At 40.2% G+C, this 24,471-nt stretch overlaps 1 protein-coding gene across 1 annotated transcript; it reads right to left on the bottom strand.

Moving 5' to 3' along the window:
• Positions 1-1,267: 1,267 nt before the first annotated feature.
• TMEM47 (transmembrane protein 47) lies at positions 1,268-24,471 on the bottom strand. Its single transcript, XM_058850407.1, has 3 exons — positions 23,961-24,471; positions 10,813-10,953; positions 1,268-5,066 (listed from the first exon to the last, which is right to left on the bottom strand). Exons 1-3 carry the CDS (start codon positions 24,184-24,186, stop codon positions 4,888-4,890), a joined length of 546 nt encoding a protein of 181 aa, XP_058706390.1. The 5' UTR covers positions 24,187-24,471; the 3' UTR covers positions 1,268-4,887.

The raw sequence follows: 24,471 nt of genomic DNA, 5'->3' as shown, positions 1-24,471 counted from the left end.
GTACAGGATTAGATCCCTCCCAGAGTGCAGAAGGTAAAAAGACAACTTCTGTCCCTGGTGCCCTATTTTAGAGACCCTTTAGTGTGACATAACATACATGGTACCACAAAATAACCACAATCAGTTGCCAGAACAGTCCAGCTGCCTGTCCCAATACTCCCACTCCAGGTATTTTTAGTTATACCACTGTTCAGCACCTTTGACAAAGAAGTGCTGAATTATGACCTCCCCTCTCACTGGAGAGAGGGAGGAAGCTGCAAGACCTTGTGCCGACATGTAGGAACACAAATGACCTAAAATTTGGGCATTAAAACAAGGTCAAACCCGTAGGTAATGTAACCCCTAAAGCCATGACTACAAGAATTTTAATGCAGATTTCAAGAAATATGCCTTCCATTACCCCTGACTTGATCCCTCAATTCCAGGGGATTCATAGCTCCCTATGAGCATCCTCTCTGAATGCATTTCAAAAGAAAACAAAGCTTCAGACAGCTCCCATCCTTGTTAACCCCCACCACGCTTGCTCCCTGCTCCAAGCTCCTTCTCTGTGATTTGGTTTCCACTCTGTGCACCCCATCCTTGTGCCTGTATTCACTCAGCACTCGTCTGCTGAAGCCAGGCAAGGCTTTTGCCTCCCATTCCCCTCCTGGTTTCTGCTGGAAGCCTCAGGTTGCTGCTCACCCACTTGGGGGATATCCAGCGATGCAGTGAACACACGACCCAATAGAAAAAACACAGTTTCATGTCTTCAGTGCTTTAAACATGCTCTTCCTTTTTTGGCAACACCAGGTTCAAAACACCTATTTTTTTTCACAATGAAGAGTAACACAGCTTTCAGAATGAAAATAGACAAAAGTACTAGTTTTTGGAAATTCAAAAAAGAAACTTGTTTATAATGAATAAATTCCCCCATTGAAACAAAGTGCTCAGTACAGATTCCCATTTCAACACACAGCCTTGTTATTTACATTTAAAGCATCTGGTTTTCTGATGTTACAATACCTGCATCTTAATAAAGGCAGTGTGTGCTCTGTGAGACTCAGAAACTCACCCTGTGCTACTGCTTTATGGCCAGGTGAGATACAGGAACCTGCCAATGTCACCCCTCCCTCTCTCCCCCTGTGTATTTTGATAAGACTCCTTTAGCATGGAATTAATTGAGTACCAGGAATATTCATTAGCCTAAGGAGCCTGTCACTTCTCAGGAAACCATGCCACCTGAGCTGCATACATCTTCTACTCAGAGCAAAACAGGCACATTTTCTTAGTGTAACAATTTTTTTTTTTTTTATTTCAGTTACTTTTTCACATAAAACTTTATGTAAGCTACAAAAATTGTGAAATGCAGAAATGGTATTAAAACTGCAAACTTAAAAGTTTAGATAAAAAAAATCAGTCTTTTCCTGCTAACAATGACCATTTAAAACGAACCATATTTTGATGGATTCATTTAATAAACATACCATACACTTCTCAAAAATAAATAAAGAACAACATCAGAAAAACCAATACTATCAACAACATGAAGCATTTAGTCATCTTTTTTTTTTCTTTGAAAGACATAAATGAAATTTCTAGGCACAGTTTTAGGCATTATAGAGGACACAGAGGCAATAGGTTAGTGTGCACTGCGCTGTACAAAAATACAGTCTGAATAAATTACATTGCTAGCCATAAGATTAGACTTCACTTACCAGTCAGTTCATTGCATGTTTAATAATATACAGTTACATGCTAATCCATATATATCATTTATATTTCAAACACATAGGTCTCTCTATATTTGTTTTTTAAATTTACAAAAGCTAAACGAAGTTGTGCAAGAAATCCAGAAGAGATGCTGGGTATTTGTCAGCACCGGACGGTATACTTTAAGCTTAAAAAATACAAATAACTAGCCCTGCTTGCAAGTTTGCTATATATATATATATATTTATTCATATATATTTGGAAGAAAAAAAAATGTATTTGTTGTGGGAAAGAATCATTCTGCCAGTGAGATAAAGTCAAACAATTGAAATAATGGTGACATGATACAAGCACAACATACAAAATTATTAATTTGTCGTACATACACTCAGGACACAGACTTGCATCTTTTTTGTGGCTAAAAAAACCCCAAGAATCAGCACAAAGTTGCATTTACCTTTAGTTCTGTTTTAGTTGCCAAAATTTGCAATGGTAAAGAGGAAAAAAAAGACACTGCAGTAGAAACCTAAGCTAAAGGTAGGTACCTAAATCCACATACTAGATGCCCAAACACAAAGGTCCTGAGGAGTCTGAGGTGGGTCCTAGTAGACTGCATCACCTTCAAGAGAAAAAGCAGATGTTGGGACTGAAATTCAGATCTCTGACTCAACTGTGAATCAAGAACCTTGTCTTTAGGCATTTGTAAATTGTTTTGCCTGAACACCTTTGGCATAAACAGCCAGTGACTTGTAGAGCACACACCATTCATTTGCATTTGCCTTAGGCCTGGCAGTTGCTTTCACTCAAACTCTAAATAAAGAAAACCAATTTGACAAATTAGTGGCTACGATATATGGGTTTGGCCTTGCACCTTCTTGTCAGCACAGACAAAGTGCCACAGAGTGCCAGCCCCAAAACACCATCTCCTTAGAAAGGTACAGACATCTCAGCACAGTGGGCTTCTCTGCACTAATCTAATTCCCATGCCAAACTACAATGTTCTCCATGCTGCTAAATAAAAGCAGAACTACACAGCTGTTCAGAAAGATACTGAGTTAACTATATAGTGAATATCCGCTTTAAGTCAGTCCCAGGAAATAAGGCAGAGTTACAAATGCTCTTTTGGTGCCTGTGAAATAACTGGATACAAGTTTTCCTCCCATCCTTTTTGTTCTCCAGGCATTGCTATGCAGTCCCTTCCATGTCAAGCTGTCATTTTGCTCCATCTAATCTAATTAATCACTGCTGGTTCCGCAAAGGCTGCCAATTCAGAATATCCTGCCATGGTATTAAAGACTGCACTGCAGAGCATCCCAGAGTTTTATAAACCATCTCCACATGCCAGCAATACTTGCACAAGGCCCTCCTAAAGGCAGCCCTGTGGTCCCCTGCTCAGTTCAGACCCTCAGCACCCTGCAGATGGTGGCCCAGCAGTAACACAAGAGATGCCATTAAACACCCAGTAATTCAGGAGCCTTTTCCATGGAACCAGCAAAACCTTTTGGATAGAGGTGGATGTGCAACCCCAGCACACCTGCTTGTGCAGAGGTCCACACAGAATATAGTTTAAATTTCTCCATTAAAAAAAATAGTTATTTCTAAAGATTACAATTGTATAAAAATATGCTTATAATTAATTGAAAATATCCAAATAAGCAAATTGTAAACAAAAATAAAAGTGATGCAGATTAAATTCATGTGAAGGTTCTCCCTATTTTATCTTGGGTTTCATTTAATGAGTACAGTCTCTGGATGTTTTAAGTGGGAAACATACTAAGCAAGGAGTAATCAGATGTACATAATCATCAAAAAGTCCATTAGAAACTCATCTTTTAAAAACAAGAGATTATCTCCTGAAGTGCTAATGTTTTAATATGGACATGATGGGACATGTATTCAGCTGTAATCCTGATGATCAGGAACACTCACAACCAAACCAGATTTTTAAAAAATGGCAGTTTTCTTAATTTGAAACACCCTTAGAAAAGAATTTTTAGCAAGTATTATATTACACGTGGAATAGCAAGAAGTTATTTTTGTCCAGTTCTACCTTAACTTGATGTGAACTTTTAAGCATTTCCCATAACACAGAGTCTGTACAAGGACATATACAGAAGACAAACCATTGTGTGTTTATTTTGTAACACCAATCAAAATTGGGCGTACCAATCCAAGACTTTCAAGAATGTGTACAAAGTTAGTATTTTAACCACTGCATCACAGCTCATATTACAATTTTAAGATGAATCATTTCTCTTCCTCTGCATATAGATTTGCATTATATATATTCATATATACTAACAAACACCTTTCAAAAATATAACTGAAGTTGTTCCATATGCATTCTTTACATGACAATGTTTGCAAGGTAAATGGGTACTCAGGGCAACTGTAATTCATTCATACATTTTAGATGTCTCAGAGACAGAACAGGTCTTTTTCTATTCCCCTTTATCTTTACCCCTCCAGCAAAACACTGAGAGCTGAGACAACTTCCAACTACACAGTCAGAAGCACATGTCTCTGGGTTTGGACTTCCTTCAACAATCTGCTACAGCTGGCGCGGTGATGCCGATTACCAATTCATGAAATCCTGTGTGGGTTGGTGGCTTGTTTGGGTTTTTCTTTTTTTTAATTATTCTCCCAGCAGACTGCTGAATGCAGATATTAGACAAGTCATTAACCAGTTACATTCACTGCCCTCAACACAGTCCCTTGCAACTAATTCCTTAAGAGCGCTTTTGAGCAAGTAACAAGGGGCCAACTCAGCCTATTGTACAAGATGCCATTGCCAGCTTATCAGACATCTGAATCCTCTATGATACAGGGAAACTTCTACATGGAGCCCATACCAGCTGCTCCCCTGAAGGCAATAGCAGATGCTGGCATTGCATTCTCATTCCAGCTAGTTTTCTCACAATGATCGCTGTCACGTAGATCCTTTTGCTTGTTGTCAGGAAAAATGAAGTTTATGTATCAGCAGCTTGCAGAATCTGCCTATGTAAGATCAGCAATCCTAGTGTTTGCAGTTCTTCTAAATGGTTGTAAAAGCTGGTTACAGTGTTCACACCCAAAAGGCAAAGGCTATTTTATCAACAGAGCAGACTGTTTGGTGCTCCACAAGTGTTCTAAAAAAACTGTGAGCTAGAAAAGATGGTGTAATCCTTTTTTTTTAATTTTTCTTTTCATTAAATGATTCTAGTAATAGTCTTCATAGTTCTTAGGGTTCAGGCAATAAAGAATGGCACCCCCAAATGAAAATATAGTTGCACCCCACGCCAGGCCATAGCCCCAGTTGAATTCATGGTATATTTTCAAGCTGACCGTTTCGATGAACTTGATTGGGTAAAGGACTAAGCTGCAGACCTGGAGAACAACTGAAAGGGAAAAAAAAATACAAACGTCAGAAGAAGCCTTGTTTTGTTTCCCTAAAACAAAGAAAATGTCAAACAACTGAAATGCACATTTAAAATGCTTTTGGTGATTTTTAGCTTGTAAGTGCTGCTCTTTTTAAATCGCCTTCATTCCCTTCACGGAGAACAGAGCAGCTCTTCCATACTCCCTCATTGATGAACAAATATTACTGCTGGGATATTATGATGATCCTTCAAATGTCCACAAAATAAACAGTGGGAGTAGTATTTCCCAAATTCTTTTCTGTCTCTCCTTTATATTTTAGTTTGCAGTCATTACTCCTTCCGTAACAGCAAAACTTGTTCTATTGCCATTATAAATAAATCAAAATGAGAAGCGAGAACACATATTAGGAAATGTAGCTGAGAATCAAATAATTTACTTAGCCTAGAAATAATTCACTGTCATAGGTGATATATACTTGTGCTCAGCAGAGACTCAGTGAATCACATGTTTCCTATGCATTACTGTGTTCTGTAATCAGAATTAACGACATTCTCGCACAGAATACCAAGGAATCTATAAAATTTGATCAGTCACTAAACTTCAAACCAGCAAACTATTATGAATTTAGGGGGTGGGTCAGAAATACTGTGTGATGAAAGAAGATAATAAAATAGATTAAATCCAAGACATTAAAAAGCTTCAAAATCATTATTTCCTACAGCACTGTCTCTGAGATCCACAGACACACATTTCATTCGCCCTCCCACCCTTGTCCCAGTGGCCCCTCTCATTAGCCCTGGAGACAAATACTCACCTGTCCTGAGGACAGGACTGCTATGGGGAGATCATGTCCCATATTCATCAGAACCTCGGTGACAAAAGTCTCTAAAACACTCACTGGAAATTTCAGCTCATCCCACCTTAGCCTACAGAGTAGTCTTTGGACCCTTACTTGAGACTGAGAATCTGAATAATGTTTGCACAGTGGATTTTCTGATGTGGGTATCAAAATCCCCAGGATTTTTTTTAATTCTACGGTTATTGAAATGTTACTTAATATTATTCCTTTTGAATATAATTTTTTGTCTGTCAGCTTACAAAGTACTGTGCAACATTTGAGAAACTCTGGCAGGGTACACTGGGAAAAGCACCTACACTTATGAAAAGATTATGCATTCCAGTTCTGTATAATGAGAGCATCTTTACATCCAAAAGCACCTCAACATATGCTCAGCTTTCAGACTAATCTTTAAGACCATTCAAGGTCAGAAAGGATTTCTGAAAATGTATGGAAATATGGTTTTTTTTAGTGTCTCACTGCACTGGGGATGCAGCATCTCTGCTGAGTCAATGCAGAAATTGCTCCATGTGTGTCTGTGTCAAGTGCAAAGCAAGGAAGTCTCCACCTTCCCCAGTGTAACATATGAAGTATGCTTGATTTCAATCTACAGATTGGACTTGTCAAAACACAACCAAAAAAAATAGTGATTCTCTTGGAAGAGGAACATGTTGCTAAAGCAGCAACACACACAAGAGGGTTTTTTTTTGACATTTCCATAGTGAGGGTTCCAGTTTTTCCTACTATTGGTCCAGACACACTACTGCAGAACTCAAAGGAAGTGCTGGCAGCAAGTGGCTGGTGGGAGCAGCCACCCTACACAGCACTGTCATCACTTTGCACTAATTTTGCCTTCTGTCATTGTTTTTCCCTGTAGAGCATGAAGGGAGCTGTGTAAGCTAGAAACAGCAGTCAGCAAAGTTATGAGAAATGACCAGCATGACCCCAAAAGATGTTGAAAGCAATGCTTGCAACTACTGATCTGATTCTGATGAATTTAAAGGAACTCCACGCTATGCTGACCTGCTTAAGGGAAGTGTGTACTGTCTTTCTTCAGAAGAGCAAGTCCTTTCCTGTAGAAAAAACAGGCTGCAAAGGAAATCTTAAAATATCTGCTCCTCAAATGCTGTTCAGAAAAGACTCTTTATCTCAAACTTGATTGTTCACTTCAAATATAGACACGTTTTTATGAAGCACTGTACTGCTTGCAATATGGGAACAGGAATACTAATTTTATTGCATTCACATGAAATATAAGCAATTATACATACTCATCATACTAAACATGAAGAAATTGTAACAAATGCTTTTAAAATAGGAAAATATAATTTCAGTCTTTTTTTTTTGCTTTGTTCAAGTGTTTGACTATAAGTTTTGATTTTTAAAAAAAAAAACCACTTATGATGTGGCTTTCTAATTGATATGTAATTATGAGAATGCTGGTGCTAGCTCATAAGTTCTCTACCTCCTGCTCATTTCAGATGAGTAAAGCACTTCATTAATAAGTGCTGAGTGTTTCAAAGATTACCTGAAAATGCATCTGTAACAATGTCGGAAAAAAAAAAAAGAATCCTGTTTGTAGTGTCGGGCAAGCTGGAAGTAATGAGAGTGAACACTAATCTCAGAGATTCAGGATAGACATTAACAAAGAAAAAAATATCACAAGGAGGGTAATATGGGCCCAGGTCAACATGCTTGGAAAGGATGCAACATCTCCATGCTTGAATTTCTTCAAAACTGGACTAGACAAAGCTGTCACTGTTAGTGACCATCCTGCCTCAACAAGGAGACTGGAGCACATACCTACAGAGTATCTTCCCCAACAATATTTCTTTAATATTAGGACTCTTTTTGCTGCCCTGTAGCAACCTGCACTACATTCTCCTGAAGTCAGTCCCGCTTTTTCAGACCATTCCATCAACTTCACTAAATCAAATTCTGGTTTTCAATGCATCTGCATTTTTTTTTACTTCCACTGTAAAATTTGACATGTAAGCTTCCATTCTATCCTCCTCATCATTATGAAAATAGGTTATAGCACAGAACTAAGGATGCAACACAGCTGGACTGTGCTCTCTCTGTCAGAATTAAAAGATACCTCCTTAAGTATTCTCCAATTATTATCTGCCACCATTTTATATTACTCTTACTTTCACGTAGCCACTGTTCTCCCTAGCTTGCATGTAAAAGCATCTTGTGAAATGTGTTAACAGCTTGCTAACATCAACAGGTTATTCTTCCAAACATTGTCACATTTGTTAAAACACAGCACCAAAAGGCAAGCATCTTTAATTTTTCTTTTGTTTCTTTTATGGACTTTCAGTAAGCACACTTTTTGCCCCTAAATTAGACTTGGTTAGCACGTAGTTAGATGGTAAGTGTATCATGAAACTCTTGCATGGACAAGCCTGTGAGCCTGCACTTTGAAGGTGCAGTTTTCAAGGCCAGTTTGGTTCATGAGCTCTAAGACACCCCAGCAGTTCCATGAGCTGGAGACCTCCTCTAGACCAAAGAGCCACATGAGCCAAGGTTTCCTGCAACTGCCTCCCTGTCTGCTCCACATTTCCCATTACCTGAGGCATTCCTCTACCTCTCAACATTAAAATATGTATTGTCAGCTCTATGAAAACACATTCACAACTTTTCATTACTTGCTGGCTTATTCTCAGCATCTAGGTTGAATTTTGGTTTTTTTGATCCCTTTCTTTCTCATCTCTTCCACTCCTAGTCAGTCAATCTTCTCCATCACCTACAGAGTCACTAACTGAAACTTGTAGCTGAGTAAAAAAAAAATAAATCAAACCTTGAAGGAAAAAAAATAGCCTGGAGCCAACTGTTTGGACTCTATAAAGTACCTGGAAATAACTTTTTCATTTTGTCCTTTCTTCCACACAGAGACCATTTCTACTCAACACCCACACATCATTAAATGTCACTGGGAAATTCAAACTGTGCCCTTTTTCCAGAGGCAGCTGATAGACTCCCAACCACAGTTACACAAAATATTTGGTCTTGCCAGAACATTCACAGGTCAGGGTGGTGTTACCCTGAAAAGATTTGTGAAATCCACAGATGAAGGTCTGAATCCATGGAAAGCTGCATAAGGCACAAACTGCTACAATCTTAACTTTCCCTCTCTAAAATGGGGGATTCTTACCATAACTCTTTCAAGATACACCATCTATATTCATATCTACAAATTCCTGACATCAAAGATAAAATCTGTAGGAAATGTCTTTTAACAATGTAAATGTCAAATCCTGAAAGGATTCTCCTCAGATTTGCCAGATAATGAAGAAGAATGGGGTAGGTTGTCTTGGCCTCATTATCTCTCCTCTCATATGCTTCAGGTTACGGCTGTTCAAAATGCACATGCACACACACAGAGGCAAAGGGAAGATGTGAACACCATCAAGAACTAAAGAACCAATTTCATTTCCTCTTAGATTCAAGTAAGCATTAACCCCCTTCACCATCAACCTTTTGTAGTAAAGACTGGAAGCAATTTTATGCAGAGGAGAGCACATGAAGACAAACAGCAGGATTTGAAGAAATCTTTTCCTGTGGGAAGCCATTTCTTTTTTTAGTACAAGCTTAACTACTAAATGAGCAACACGGCAAGACAGGCGTGTATGGCTGAATAAAAATCAAGTTACTGCACAACGTTATCAGAAATTAAGCCAAAAGCCAAACAAGAAACCACCACAAAAATTAAATAACCCCATTTCCTTCAAAGTTAACTCCCCACCATACCTTATAAACCTCAGATCTAACACTAAATTTAAAAACAATGGCACCAGTACCTATATTCATTTAACCTAGCAAGCAATGCGACACATAGAAGAAAATCAGATGATCTCCACTCAGGGAATCTGATCCTAGGTTGCTTTAATTTCCTAAAAACAAATGAAATGTAATCTAGGAATACGTCTTGAGCACATAAAAGTGCATCTTGAAGGGCTCGGTTCCATCAAGGCAATGTTATCAGCAGGGGGCAGCAGGAGCCTTCCTGGAGCTGTGCTTCATCCCAAACTCCTTCCAACTCCAGGCTCTCATCCTCTCATATCCTCCTAAGTGGCTTTTTTTTATACATCCCAAAGGTTCTGTCATCCTCTTTATTATGGGTTATCAGAAGGGGCTTAAGCTGCTGGCTCCAATGCAGATGTGAGTGACAGGATGAAGGCAAAGCACGGTTGGTGAGTCTCAGGAGAATCTGAAACATCCATGCTGACGAAGCCCCAGAGCACCAGAATATATAAAAAGAGATTATTTGATATTGTAATTGTACCTCACTGGACCAGTCTTACAGACAATTCAGATTCTTAGGTCTCCCTTAAGATTTTGTGATAGTTTATATAAACTGTTCCATTTTTGTGTTTTTAAAACCAAACAGGGACTACACTGTGACAGCTTGTTAAATTAATAACCAAGCAAGATGACACAACAAAATTAATTCCTTATGGCACAGGGGCATATATAAACACCTTGCAAGATAATCCTATTTATTTTAACATGTAGAGCTTCCAGGGTTCACCTTTGGGTATTAATTTCCCTGTTTTAAAATTGCAAAAGAGAGAACATTAAAATAAAAATGGCTTTGCATGAAGAATAAAAATGGGGACATCAAGCAGCACAAAGTCACTGATTAAAAATGGTATTTTGAGATTTATCCTCTGTAGTTTCCCCTGCTGCACATACTTCACGAAACAATAAATATAATGCAAATAAATAATTGTTTATGAACTAATAATAGTGCAACTGCAAAAATGATTAACGCTGTGCAGAACTTACAGCCTGAAAAACCTCACTGGAGTTAACACCAAAGTAACCAAACACCTCTGAATTAGTATGCAGAACAAGGCATATTCCCCTCCATGAAAGTTCAGCTGCTCTCAGGAAATCTTTTTAATGATGCCAGTGCTTACCTGCAGCAAAGAGCATGACTGCAACTGGTCTGTAGAACCTCCTCCGAGATCCCACGCAGATGGAGATCAACCCAACCAGGAAAGCTATGAGAATAATGGCAGCACCACCCAGCAGCAGAGCCAGAGTAGCTATCTGCCAGTCTAGGGGGAAAAAAAAACAAAGAGAGGAAAAAAATAATCATAAAATTTCAGTAAAACAAGCCCATAGGCCTGCCAGAAACAATAGAATATGAGGAACACAGAGGCTGCATCAAGGCTTGGGTAAATAAACAGCTGTGCCTTCAATTTCTTTTCCCCTAATTAGTGAATCACCTTCATAAAACAGATGTAACTCTGAAGCAAAGTGCCACAACCTCCCACGCTTACTCAAGCCTTAGTTGGCCTCGGTGGGATTTTGTCTCAAGTAAAACTGAGTAATTTGGTCTCCTGGTTTTTATCCAATTTAGAATGAGAAATTGAGGCTGGCTCTGGATTAGCTGGTGTTGTGTTAGCTGACCCTCAGTCTGCTGTAACTTTCTCACAAAAGAGAGTGAAAGTCAAAGCTCTGCTTGAGCTGAACAGGATGACACAGCAAGGGAAATGCACGGAGCCTCATCATACACGCCTGATCCTTGGGAAGCACCAAGGCCACACAGTATCAGTAACAAAACTGAGGAGATGATCAAAGGTTTCAAATATGTATCTATATATATATATATTCAACACTAAAAGATAGCTGGAAGTCAAGAATTTCTAAAGGCAGTAACAATCATTAAACTGCAGACACAGTCAAATCTCAAGCCCATCTGAAAATGTCAGTTATCCTCAAGTGCCTGTTTTTCTTCCCCCAAAAGCAACCTCTGCACTTGGCTCAGGGTATTTTCTAGCTATTCTTACATATAATGGATGCAGTTATAAACAGCATATTTGCAGTCTTAAATCACATAAATCAAAATCCATTTGTAAGCTGATGGCCATGATTCATGTATACAACATCCAAGATCTAACTTAAGAGCATCTCTGGGATTTTAGAAAGGCACAGGCTTTGGGCTGTCTCTTTTCCCAAAAGAATATCTAAGACCTTTCCTCTCTCCAGTAGCAGGCATCAAGAAAAAGAATCAGATCACTGTTTACTGCTTATCACTACTATTTACTAGGTCAAGGAAGATGATATAAATTCAGCTCATGGGAAAAGGACCTATGTATCCTTTGCATCTCACTACTTTGAAAACACTACTAGTCATGTGATACTCAGATTAAAATGTATAAATGCATTACACAGTTCAAAGAAAATAAGATTATTATTTCCAAATTAAATTAGATACCTTAAAGTTACTAAAACAACAACAACAATGAACATCCTCTTTTGGGAATAAGTAAAAAGCACTATTTTAAATAAACAATGGATCCAGTTTCAAGAGGAATCTAATCTGTTGAAGATACAGACAGTGCAGCTGTGGAGTTTGAGAATGGAATGCTGGCAGCTATTATCACCAAAAAGCCTCCACGCATTACATGAAAAAGGATGAAGGAGATTAAAAGAAGAAAGTGGGTAGAAAAACTAAAAAAGCATTGCTCAAAAAGAAAGTGGTTTTAAAGGTGTGTTTGTGCAAGTACACACATTTATTTTCATTCTTTTCAGAAATCCAGGCATGTCATTTACTAATAATTTAATTACTAAGTACTCAACCTTCCAAGCTATTTTAGTCCTTATTTTCTTACTGGACTAAACCCCAAGGCTGGGAACAATCTTTCATTCTATCATCAGCATGCAATCTCTAATGTCAGTTTGCTGTGTGTCCCACTGCTACACTATCATTATTTGGATGGAAATATGATTTTAGTACTGGACAGAGATGTTTCAGCAAGTGGTTTTTAATATTAACGTGTGCCTTCCGAAACACCAAGAGATTAGTGTACTGATTTTTCCAATATCAGAGTGCATAACAGATATAAAAATCAGAAATAAATAAACAGAATGGACCACTTTGGAACAATATGAAAGGAATCACTGCACTAGAAAATTACACAGATGCAAAGACGAGCCACAGAAATCCACATCACACCAAAGTTAAAAGGCACATAAAATTGATTAAATAAATAAAAGGGCCAGACAGGAAAACTCAGAAACAAAATTTTTGAAAGTCACCACAAATAATAAAATATTAAATGTTATCTTTGTATTGATCAGGTGCCAAACTCTAATGCAAAGGGAATGTGTACAACACTGGAGTAGCAGCTAAATGGAAAAAAGGTTGAGCATCCTATTGCTTTCCAAAACCATACTGGATAAAACACCAAACAACTGATAATAAATTAGACAAAGATGATATCAATGTAGGGTTAGAATATAGTTTAACTTCCAGGACAAATATACATAAACAGATTTTAGAAAGGTTAAAAAAGAAACAAACTACCTTACTATAGTACTGATGTGGGAGGCAAAAGGACAAATGAGTGTTGGGAGACACCTACACTCCCAACTAAAAAAGAACTGACTTGGATAAACAAAATTAAATTTTTGAGTAAGACAACCTACTCAGCAATGCTGACAGCAGGACAAAACCAAAGCTCTTACTGTTCCTCATTACCAGCTGGGGACCAGGTATAGACTGTTGTGCTCCAGATGTGGGCCACATTTGGAATTGCCTGTTTCTTTTAGTGCCTTTCAAAGGAGCATACAATGCTACCAGCCTTGAGCTGCAGGGACTTTGGTTGAAGAACATCGTGAAGGTCACACATTAGTCAGACAAAGAATACAGGACTAAACTTTCCTATACTGGCTACCATAGTAACTACATGTTTAAATCTCCTTGTCATCTTGGAAAAATGTTAACTTTCAGTTCTAAAATCTATTTGATCTGGTGACAAAATAAAGCTTATGGTGGATTAAGAAAGTAAAATCTTCTGCATGGGTCTTCTACTTAACTGATTTTTTTTTTTTTTTTTTTTTTTTAAATTATAAACCAGGCCATTGGAATTTACACAAAATAAAAGAAAGATCCTAAGAAAACAGAACCACTACCTCTGAAGGCAGAGCACCCTGTAAATCAGATAGCTACAATATAAACACAGAGCAAACACATTTTTTCTACAATAAAGATCTGTAATGTTTCTCAGACTACCCAAGAGTGACTTACAGCACAGCACCAAAATGGGATCAGGAGATAGTTCTGTTACACAGTGCTACTGGTACACAGAACATAAACATCATAAACCTATTTTAGAGTATCCAAAATACGCTTGTACCTCTTCTAGGCAAGCACCAACCTTGCAAACAAGTTACTAATAAGAACTGTTAAGGTCAGGCACTTCAGCAGTTCATTGAGACTGTTTGTTCTCACAGAGAACATACGCAAAACAGAGAAAAATATGCAAAAACACAAGTAAAATGGGGCCTTATAGATGATAATGATTACTTTTCTGCATTCAAAACAAAATTGGTTACACTTGAAGAGTACACATCAGTCTTTCTCATTGTACACCACTACAGCTTTTTAAACTACAGTTTTTTAAACTAGTAGTTTTTTAAACTAGTTTTTTAAACTAATCCATTATATAAGAAAAATATAAGCAATTAGAAAAAAAAACTAGTAAAACTCACAGAAATGTTAAGAAACTTTTAGACTTCAGAAAAGCACTGTGAGCTGTCATGTCCAAGTAAGATTTCCTTTGCTGGTTTAGATAAGTAGATTTTTTCAGTGTTCCAACATTCTAGTAATACATTAAGAACTACACTAATAGTGCCACCTATCCCATCCAAAGTAGAATTAAGATATTTTTTACAATTGTTAAGTAACTCGAGAGATTTCTTAAGAAAAGGATCACTTAACACATCCTATTTTTAGGTCTGAAAATCCCCAAGAAGGAGCCCAATGTCTATAACCATGACAAATATATACTGCATTTCTGATAGTTATTACAGTGTTTGCATATTTTTAACTATAACAATCTGCCCATTAGTTTGGGGACGTAGGCTTCAGTATTTGGAAATATACATAAATATGAACCTAGGCACTTAACACATATTTTCAATACATATTTTGTGAAAAATTTATTAAAATTACCATCTTCAGTTAAAAAAAAAAAAGGAAAAAAAGCCCCTAAACCATGATGGTACTGTTTCTTTTCAGTTAGTTCCTCATACAACAGTCAGTGCTTTTCTGGGGGGACAGCTTGGTCTCCTTGCTATTTGGAAATTCTGCTTGTTTCTTAGTGACCCAGAGGCACAGTGTCAACTGTACACTGACATTTCTGACACTCCTCCCTTCTTTCCCCAAAAGAAATGACCCAAGGATTTAAGCTGTACAGCAATTTTTAATTAAGAGCAGCACTATTTCCTCAATTTCTTGGACAAAAGAATATTTCACTACTAGGAAAAAATCAGGGAAAGCCATAAAAAAAAAGAAGAAAACATATCAGTGTTCTGAAATGTATATTTTAATAACTAGGTCCTTTTTTTTAACACAAGAAAGACCATGCAAAAGGCTAGTATAGATGTCATGTTTTCAGTAAGGTACCCCAAAATTAAATATTTTTTTTCAATATGGTATTCTACCATGTAAAAGAAGTAGAAGAACTGGTGGCCATAGAAACATACTGTGGAATATGGAAAGCATTTGTGTATAGGGCTCTTTCAGACAGTGCATGTGAATGGAATTAATTTCTTAAGAAACAATCAAATATTCCTTTCTTCCAGACAATGGCTCTTCACCAAGTCTTCTCATAAAGGCTGAAGTACCAAATGCATGCAGCTGTTACATGATGAAGGAAATGCCTGACCTTCCAGCATGAAACAAAATCTTGGTAGGAAACAAAAACACAACACTCAACTAAGTTTTTCTGACTCATTGCAATGCTTCCACTTATCAAGTAGCTTCCCTCAGACAATAAATACTCTAATAAATAAATAAATACTCTACACTATTGCAATATAGCATTTAAAATCAAGAATAATGATTTTGAAAGAATGTGTGAAGCAGAGAAACTTGAGGCACCCACACATAAGAAATTAAATATCACCCACTAAGTATCATAAAAATCAACTAAATAAATAGGATACCTAGAGATATTCCTAATTGCTTCATTTTCGAGCAGATATAAAATAGCCAACAAAAGTTGAAGAAGCGTAGTGTATATATAAAAATAAAAGGGTAAACTCTAGTCCCTGAAAGTGCTTTGGTTGCATGATCAATGAGATTTCTTTCTTCAACAGGATCATGAGCAGAGGCCTCTGTCAGAGGTGAAGGTGCACTGAATTCTTTGGAAAAACTGAGGAACAGCAGGGGCCATTAAGTTCTCCCATCAAATTACTCCACAGAGGTCACCTTTGGAACCTCAGCCTGAGGCAGAATGATGGTTTTCAAAGAGCTGCTCAGAAGAATTCTACCCTCAGTGAAGGGGATATTGGCTAAAGCTGGGAATCCCAGTGCCTGTGAGTTACTGGGTCCACACTGCCTGCACATACAGTCCTTTGGGATCCCACAATGGACACGTCTGCACACTGCAGGCAGAAGGGCTTTCTGGCAAGATTCATACCAAACCTCCAGAAATTGCCATAGCCACAGCTTTTCACAGTGGAGCCTTGTACAAAAATGCCAATAAAGAAGTATTTTCTGCTTGTTGATTAGTATAGTATGTTTACTAGTACTGGATACTGCACATACTCTGGCTTTTTATTTTATGGATTGAGAATAAGATTTTTCTGAAGTAGGAAAATTACCTGTGCATGTGGCTACTCAAGTCACTCAGACACTTAAGCATTACCAGAGCAACAGGAACCAGCCAGCTCTGGCTGAAAGCATAATTTCTTTAAGAGAGAACTCACTTTACACCAAGGCTTTCTTCTAAAAGCCATAAATTTAAACAAATGAAATAGCTACGTTAAATCACAGATATGTTAAAACAAAGCTGTTTGTGGACATCACATTTTCCCTAGGAATTTTGTCTTCATCCACACACAGCAGCACATGGGACAAAGCCCTCAATAACCCAAGTGCTGCACAACATCCGTGGGATTAACAGGAAGACTTCCCCATAGCTCTAACTCACTAGGATACTGACACCACCCAAAGAGAAATTTAAGCATTTTATGCTAAGTGCCAAAATCCCTAAGTGCCTCCTAAGGATAATTCAGAGGCTCCACATAAGGCATCAGTCATTTTGCATTTTCTGTACAAGAGGCTTGTAGGATGATTTAGGGCTCCTGATGCCGAGTGAAGAGTCACTTAGAATCAGTCAAAGAAAAAGGGAACAAGCAGAGAAACATCCAAAAAACAGCTTTCTGGTGCAGACCCTGTGTCTTACAGAGGTGCAGCATGCTAATGGATAACAAGGACAGGCAACAAGTGAAGGAGAAAAGGCAGATGCACCCTTAGCTGCCATACACCAGGGGCTAGAGAGCTTCTCAGAAGCTGAAAGGTCTTTGCTTCCCAGCGCTGGCTCCACACTCCAACCTCACGCCTCTGGTCCGGTGGGGTTTCTTGACTGCTAGGGCAGGTTGTAACTGCCCTCCTCCATCTGCTAGACCCTGCCCAGAAAAAGATTTATGAGGTCCATGAACAAATAGGTGCAAGGGAATCCAAATCTGAGTCTTCAGAGAGCCTCTTACCTAACTGGTCCCTTCCAACAACACTCTGATGCTGTTTATGCACCTTTCCCCTGATGCACAAGAATGCCGACCATTACTGGATGGCAGTCCAGACTCAGGGCTTATGGAAAAAGGCCTTAGCAGCCCCCTATAGAGCTGCAACCCTCTCACCTGGGCTCCTCCTATGGCTTTCCTCTTCTCCAAGAGCAAGGTAAGTGAGATGAGAAAGAGGTTGACTATTCCAGATAACAGCCCACTGGCAGGATGCTCCAGGCAGAAGATGCTCTCCCAACTACCCTCCTCAGCCTGGAAAGGACACACTTGATAGTCTGGGGGAGTAACTAGGCAGCCACTATGCAACCTGCTCACCTCTCCATGGAAAGCAGTGCCCCTCACCTTCCACCCAGAGATGCCATTGGGAGTGCAGGGGACACTTTGGTTGTATACGTAAAAATGTGGTAAGCAACTCTACTGCTGTGAAAAAGACAGCAAGACAACAAAACGGTCTAAATGCCTGGGGGGGGGTTGCAGATGCATGAGCAACTTGAAACGGAGCAGGTGCTTGCTCATCTGCCCAGACACATACCTCTCCTGAAGAACAAAGCTTGCATTCCTTATTTATATGAAATATATACACTTTGCAGAGGTGTGAGTTGGGGTGAGGTGTGTTGTATGTCTGCTCTGTGGCCCGCCTTTATTTCTAAAATCACATGTCCTTTAAACACAGCAAAACTTCAAATAAAGAATTAAATTGTGCCATTATATAGATCTTTATTTTACAATTTATAAGCAACATGCATTGCACATCGCTTTTGCCAGCAGAGAACTTCAAGACAAGCACAGCATTACAGAAAATCATGTAATCTATAATTCATTCACAGAATAGTACAGCATGTACTCAGGCATTTCCTCTATTGGATACAAAGCATTCTTCTGAGATTAGTTTGCTACTATGTCATTTTAATTATTGGATATTCATTCATTCAATAAAAGTAATAAAAACCCCTCAAACAACTGCACACACGCACAACTTTGAAAACTTCACAAAAACCTGGAACTCTTAGAACTGCCGCTAGGAAAGAAGTGTGGGAGATGTGTTATACAAGCTTTTCACAGTAAGCTCACTATTTCTGACCTCTTCTATAAAAGCTACTACTTGTTAGCAATCTGAAGTACTATGCTTTGCATTGGAATGCAACTATTTTCCACAGTTATCAATGTTCTTCTGTCTGGCACGTAACATTCTTCCAGAAAACTGGCAATCTTCTGCAACTTTCAAAACTCATTCCACTGTTCCTTGAGAAAAACAAATAGCATTTAAAAGAGTTTGAGGTGTACTTCCTATCAGAACGATGGCTTTAAGTGGAACAAGTGAAATACATGAAGCAATACAGCTGGATGGATTTTACCACTCCTCCTGTTACCCTGAATCTTATGTGGTCATCTTGGGCCACAAAAATCAATAGCAGAGGCAAGGCCACTCTCTATGCAATTCTAAATTTAAAAACCTCATCAAATATTAAAACTTATTGCATGATCCCTAACTCCAGGGACATCATATTAATAAACAAAACCGAAAGCAATGGGATACATTACTGATTTTAAAATTGCACTGAATAACAGCAATAGCAACAACCCACTACAGCTACAAGTCTTTTTTTGTTTGTTTGGTTTGGTTTTTTTAGAGCATTATCAATGATAAGTTGTATGGTGCTCTTGCCCTGATCAGATGAACTCACACAAACATCACAGATCTGCTCTAACCTTGTCTCTTACTGGTTGTAAAAGGGTGGCTGCAATGGTAACCATACTAAAAGGTCCAGACTGCAGAGCAGGATCCGCTGCTCCCATGGCCTTGGGAAGTCTGAGGCTAAAATAACTGGTCCATTTGTAAGAGAATGAGCATACCTTAAAACAGTCTGTCAGGAGCTGCTCTGAGGGGTAGTTAAGCCAATTGAAGGCATTCTGCAGAGTTTGAAGAAGCCAGATAGACATCAGGCATAACAGAGTGTCAGTCATCACAGAATCACAAGAATAATTTAGGTTGGGAAGGACCTCTGGAAGTCACCCAGTTCAGCTCCCCATGGAAGGTAGGGGCAACCCTCAAGTCAGACACAACTTCAAAGTTGGATCAGCCTGCTCAGAGTCTTAGACATTGAGTTTGAAGTAGTATGGCTTTTGATTTTATATCCATCTTCAGATAAAATGCTGGGGATGATTATTAGAGTTAATACACAAAATGACAGACCACAGTATTCAATACTAGAAGAATGTTTTATTAATTCTTCCTAAGATTGTATGAGCCACTTTTCTCAGGTTAGTAAAAGTACATTCGTTCTTCTATTATTTTATCTCAAACTACCAGCCTTGCTGAGCTTTTTACAAATACATGTCAACATCAAATCTGAGCAATGACCCAGACTTTCTAATGAGGAAGCTGCTTTTGAATTATCAATTTCCCCTTGGAACAGCTCCTTAGATTCTGAACAAGGAGGTACCATCCAAGACTATTCTGGCATGTCAATTCAGATATCTGCATCTAATGTGTAATTAAGGTTAAGCCCCTTGAAGTGCTACCGAATGAACAGCCTCTGATGCTGTTTTTATTTTAAAAATAAATTAGAACAAAATTAAAAGCATAAAACTAGACTCAAGTTGTTTACTGAGCTATGCTATAAGCTAAGCTGACCTTCATCATTTGCTCATCACAAAGTTTAGCACACATTCAGAGACTCTGCTGTATGTAGTTCCTGGAGAATGTTTTGTCTTTCAAACATGCATGGGCAGTTCTAAAACAGCATAATATTTTTTAAGAAAACTGAATTTGTAGAAATCCACAGGTTGTCAAGTAACAAAGCCATATACCCCCACATTCAGAATGAATACAGTTAATCAAAACCTTTCAAATGTATTTTTATATATGCTGTTTCCACAATAAACTGAAAGGCAGCAAAGGAGCCATTGTTTTCTATGAATAGCATATACATGTATTTAAGTCAAAATAGACAATGTTCACCTGCAGGTCAGATTCTATGGAGCCCTTTATTTCTTCTACATTACATCTGTGTATCTTTGATTTTAAGAGCTGTAATGGCTGCAATCTATTGCACAAATTCAAATTTACTGTTATTAATCTGCAGGAAGAAGACAAGTACCTGTACAGGCATAGATACACCAGGTAGCTTTACACAGGATGCATTTAATTTTAATGCTGTTACAGGAATAAATATTCATATATAATTCTTGATAAATCGGTAAATGAACCATCACAAACTAGATATAATGCATATCAAACAAGGTCTAAAAAAAAGAAATTTGTTTAAAGACACACAAGTTTAAAATACAGTTGGTCAAAAGACAACTTGTGCATTAGCCAAGGTAAGCTTTGATCACCAAAACGAGCTATATGCTCAGACAATTGGTGAAACTTCAGAGGTTTACAACTGCATTTATGAATTTCAAGATTTTATAACAAAGCTTTCCACATTGGCAACTTTGTTAGTTTTTCATCTCACAAAGTTGCTGCTAGTGGGAGATTTGCACAGATCCTAAAGACTCAAAAAAAAAAAAAAAGCATATTAAGCTATTTTATAATTTTCAGATATCAAAAAAATTAATTTGACTCATTATTTTACATACTTGGACCATAATTATTGTGAAGTACTTACACAAGTTTAAAAGTAGTATGTGAGCAAACAACAGCTTGCAAGTTACAAAAAAGCCATTGGAACAGTGAAAGAATGAATGTGAACACATTCTTCAAGCACTAGCAATGCTCAAGGAAAAATGAGATTACTCCCTGCTACAACAGCCAATGCAACCATGCTCTGTGCATTTCCTTCTGCTCTCCACTACTACACTGCCCTTCTGACAGCAGTCAGGGGTCCTACATCTAATTACAACAAAAGTTTTTAATTAAACCTCGAATATGCTTTAACAGCTTCTAGTATGAGCTTGCCCTTGATGGTGCCACTTGAGGTGCTCTTCTTCAAGGGATGACAAAGAAAATCTCTTAAAACCATGGGTGAAGATGCCTTTTTTCCTGTGTGTGCTGCTGCTTTTCACAGCTAACTGCAAAGCTGCCTGCACCAGTATCAAGCTAAAAGAGCTTTCCCTGTGGGAGCTCTCCACTATCTCCAAAATACTGCTTGCTGGCTTCACAATGTAGGAGGAAAGTGCATCTAAAATATTAATGCCAGCACACAAAATGGTCTCAAATACGAACCCAAATCCAACTTGTGAACTTAGTGGGAGCTCTCCTATTGGTTTTAATGGCAATTGCACCACACTAGCAGAAGGCAAGAGAAAAACAGTGTGGTTTCTCATATTTCAGGTCTGGTCAGAATGCAGCACACTCTGCAGAACATGAGGAAAGTGAAGGGTTTATCCCAGTCACCTCAAGTAAAACAATCATTCACTTCTTCCACAGTAGCTTGTGAAACTTGGCTCTGCTAGACTGGGAAGTATTTGAGGAAAATGGGTAAAGCTCATTCAAGGAACTTGAATAAAACCGGATAGGCAGGAATTTGTGCACATGACAGAAAGCACCAGCAGAGGACAGATCAGATTTTCAACACACAGCATCCAATGAAAACTACATCTCATTCCTATCCATCCTCACCCATTCATCTTCCACATCCAGACAGACAGGTGACCAGTAGAGGAACAAGAGAGATTAGTGCCCCTTTATGCTGTTCCATAAGCTGTTGTGCTTCTCTCCCGTCCCACTTTTGTGTGTATGTGTGTGTACACACGCATGCGTGACGGGGAGACAGATCGAGGGGGGAATCCAGTAAAGTGTGTGGAGCTGGGGGGGATTTGAAGCAGCTTCTCATTCAAGCCATCTGAAAAGTCTTTCTGTAATCAAGGGGATACTATTTCAGGAGACAGGGAGAAGGGGCAAAGGATTCACGTTGCTAAGGAGACACGTAGAAGCTGACATTCCTACATAAATTTCCATTTATACCAGGGAAGGAAAAGAAAGCACTTCAAACTTTGTGCAGATACCCTGGTAACTGACTGAAACCAGCATTTCTTTAAAATTTGTTTAATTTTATTTAAAACAAAATCCCAAACAACATTTAAATCCTCAAACATTACTGCACATGACAGAAAAGAAAAATAAAATATAAGCATAGAAGCAAAGAAACCTGTGTAATTCCAACTCAAACTGAGATCAGTTATTTCACAGAACCTATAGAAGGACTTAAGAGAATAGAGGAAAACAAAGCACACCGAGAATATAGTCGGTCCCTTGCTTTCCTTCCCAAAGACACATCTTGCCCCTGCACGATTCACCCAACCAAAGAGCACAGCAATCCAAACAGATAATTTATCAATGCAAGTGTGTGTGTGTGGACAGGAATAGGGATGAAAACGATGTGGGGGGAGGCTGGCTGCATTTGTCAGTGTTTCTGTTGGAGCTCCAGAAGTTGCTATCAGGCATAAAGTAAATAAAACCACCCATGAAAACCAAAACAATTATCGTACTACAAAAGAATTTACTGAAAAAATTCAACAGGCAGCTTGTTTTTATCATTCACAACCGCTTTTGAAGTACTCCAAGCAATCGTGAAATGACGTTAAAAAAAATAACATTTCGTGATCAAAGACCTAAAAAGGTGAAGAACGAAAGAACATCAAGAAATCACAACGGGGAGTGTGGCATGAAGGCAAAGGAGTGTGAAAGACGATGGGGAGATCAGTACGTGCTGGAGAAAGATACACACAAGCACACCCGGCATGATGGACAGAGTCCGAGCCCAGGCATCCCCACTCTGGACAAAGTAGCAACCGGTTTTGGTTTAGGAAGCCCCAACTTTCCAAAACCAGACACTTCTCAGATGGGGGCGGAGGGGAATTATAGGATACTCGATCCCAAACAGTTGCTCACTGTATAGGGAAGCCGCCACACGGAAAAAAAACAACCAAACTACTTCAAACTCGGGATCTTTTGTGAGAATACCACGGCATATTCGGAGCCAGTGACCCGTTTCGCTCACTGAAGCCTCACACCTCCCGCACCCTGGGCAAGATCCGAGCACGGGCGCTCGGTGCTGCCCCTCCCGCATCGCCGCTCTCTGGGAGCGCCGCCGCCTCCGCCCCAGCCCGACCGCCGGCGAGATGCGGGGTCGGGAGCCTGGCGGGAGGACGGGGAGGAGGAGGAGGAGGAGGAGGAAGAGGATGGGGACGGGTGAAGAGGCTCGGGAAGGGAAGGGGTGCGGAGGGCAGGCGGAGAAAGGTGCAGGGGACTCTTCCCGGCGGCCGGCGCGGGGAGCCGGGCGGGGACCAGGGGCAGCAGCGGGCGAGGCGGGGAACCAGCGGGGGCAGCGGGGCACGGCCCCGGGCACTGCTCCGGACCGGGGGGGCTGGCCCCGGGAAGGGGCTGGGATACAGTACCGAAGCAGACAAGGGTGAAGGAGAGGCAGCTCGAGGGATGCAGGTGGGTCAGCCAGGGCACGGCGAGGAGAAGGAATCCCGGGGTGCGGCCAAGGGAGCGGGAGGCGGACGAGGAGGGGGAAAGCAGCAGGGGCCGGCGGCGGAGGGGAGCGGAGCGGGACCGGGGGCAGCCGAATCTCACCGCTGTGCAGCGTCGACTCGCAGAGCCAGCTGTCCAAGTTGCCGGGCTTGCGGCAGGACTCCCAGAGGGACAGGTAGTACTGGTGGTCCGCCGTCACCCACGCGGGGCTCAGCACGGCTCCCAGGTCCAGGCACAGCGCCAGAAAGATGCACACCAGCCCCACCAGCTTCAGCGGGGTCAGCACCGAGACGCGCACCTCCTCCATGCCGCTGCCGGCCGAAGCCATGGGGCCCAGGGGAGACGAGGAGGAGGACGCGCTACCGCCGGCCCCGAGGGGAACAGGAGCGAGAGCCCAGCTCCGCGCAGAAGGGGCGGGCGGAGGGAGAAGCGGCGAGACCAGCGCTGTCTAACGGCGGCGAGAGGCGTTCGCAGGCGGCGGCAGCGCCGCTCCCTCCCGCCCTCCTCCGCCGCGCTCCCGCCCCGGTGTATCAGGTGCAGCAGCTCCCCCGGCCCTCCGGCGCCGCCCGGCCCGGCCCGGCCCGGCGCGCTCCTCCCCGGGCCCGCCCCTGCC

This window comes from Poecile atricapillus, chromosome 1 (genome assembly GCF_030490865.1).
Source record: "Poecile atricapillus isolate bPoeAtr1 chromosome 1, bPoeAtr1.hap1, whole genome shotgun sequence".
Taxonomy (NCBI): Eukaryota; Metazoa; Chordata; class Aves; order Passeriformes; family Paridae; genus Poecile; species Poecile atricapillus.
Note: the sequence above shows the minus strand (reverse complement) of the source record. Positions and strands in the feature narration are given on the sequence as shown.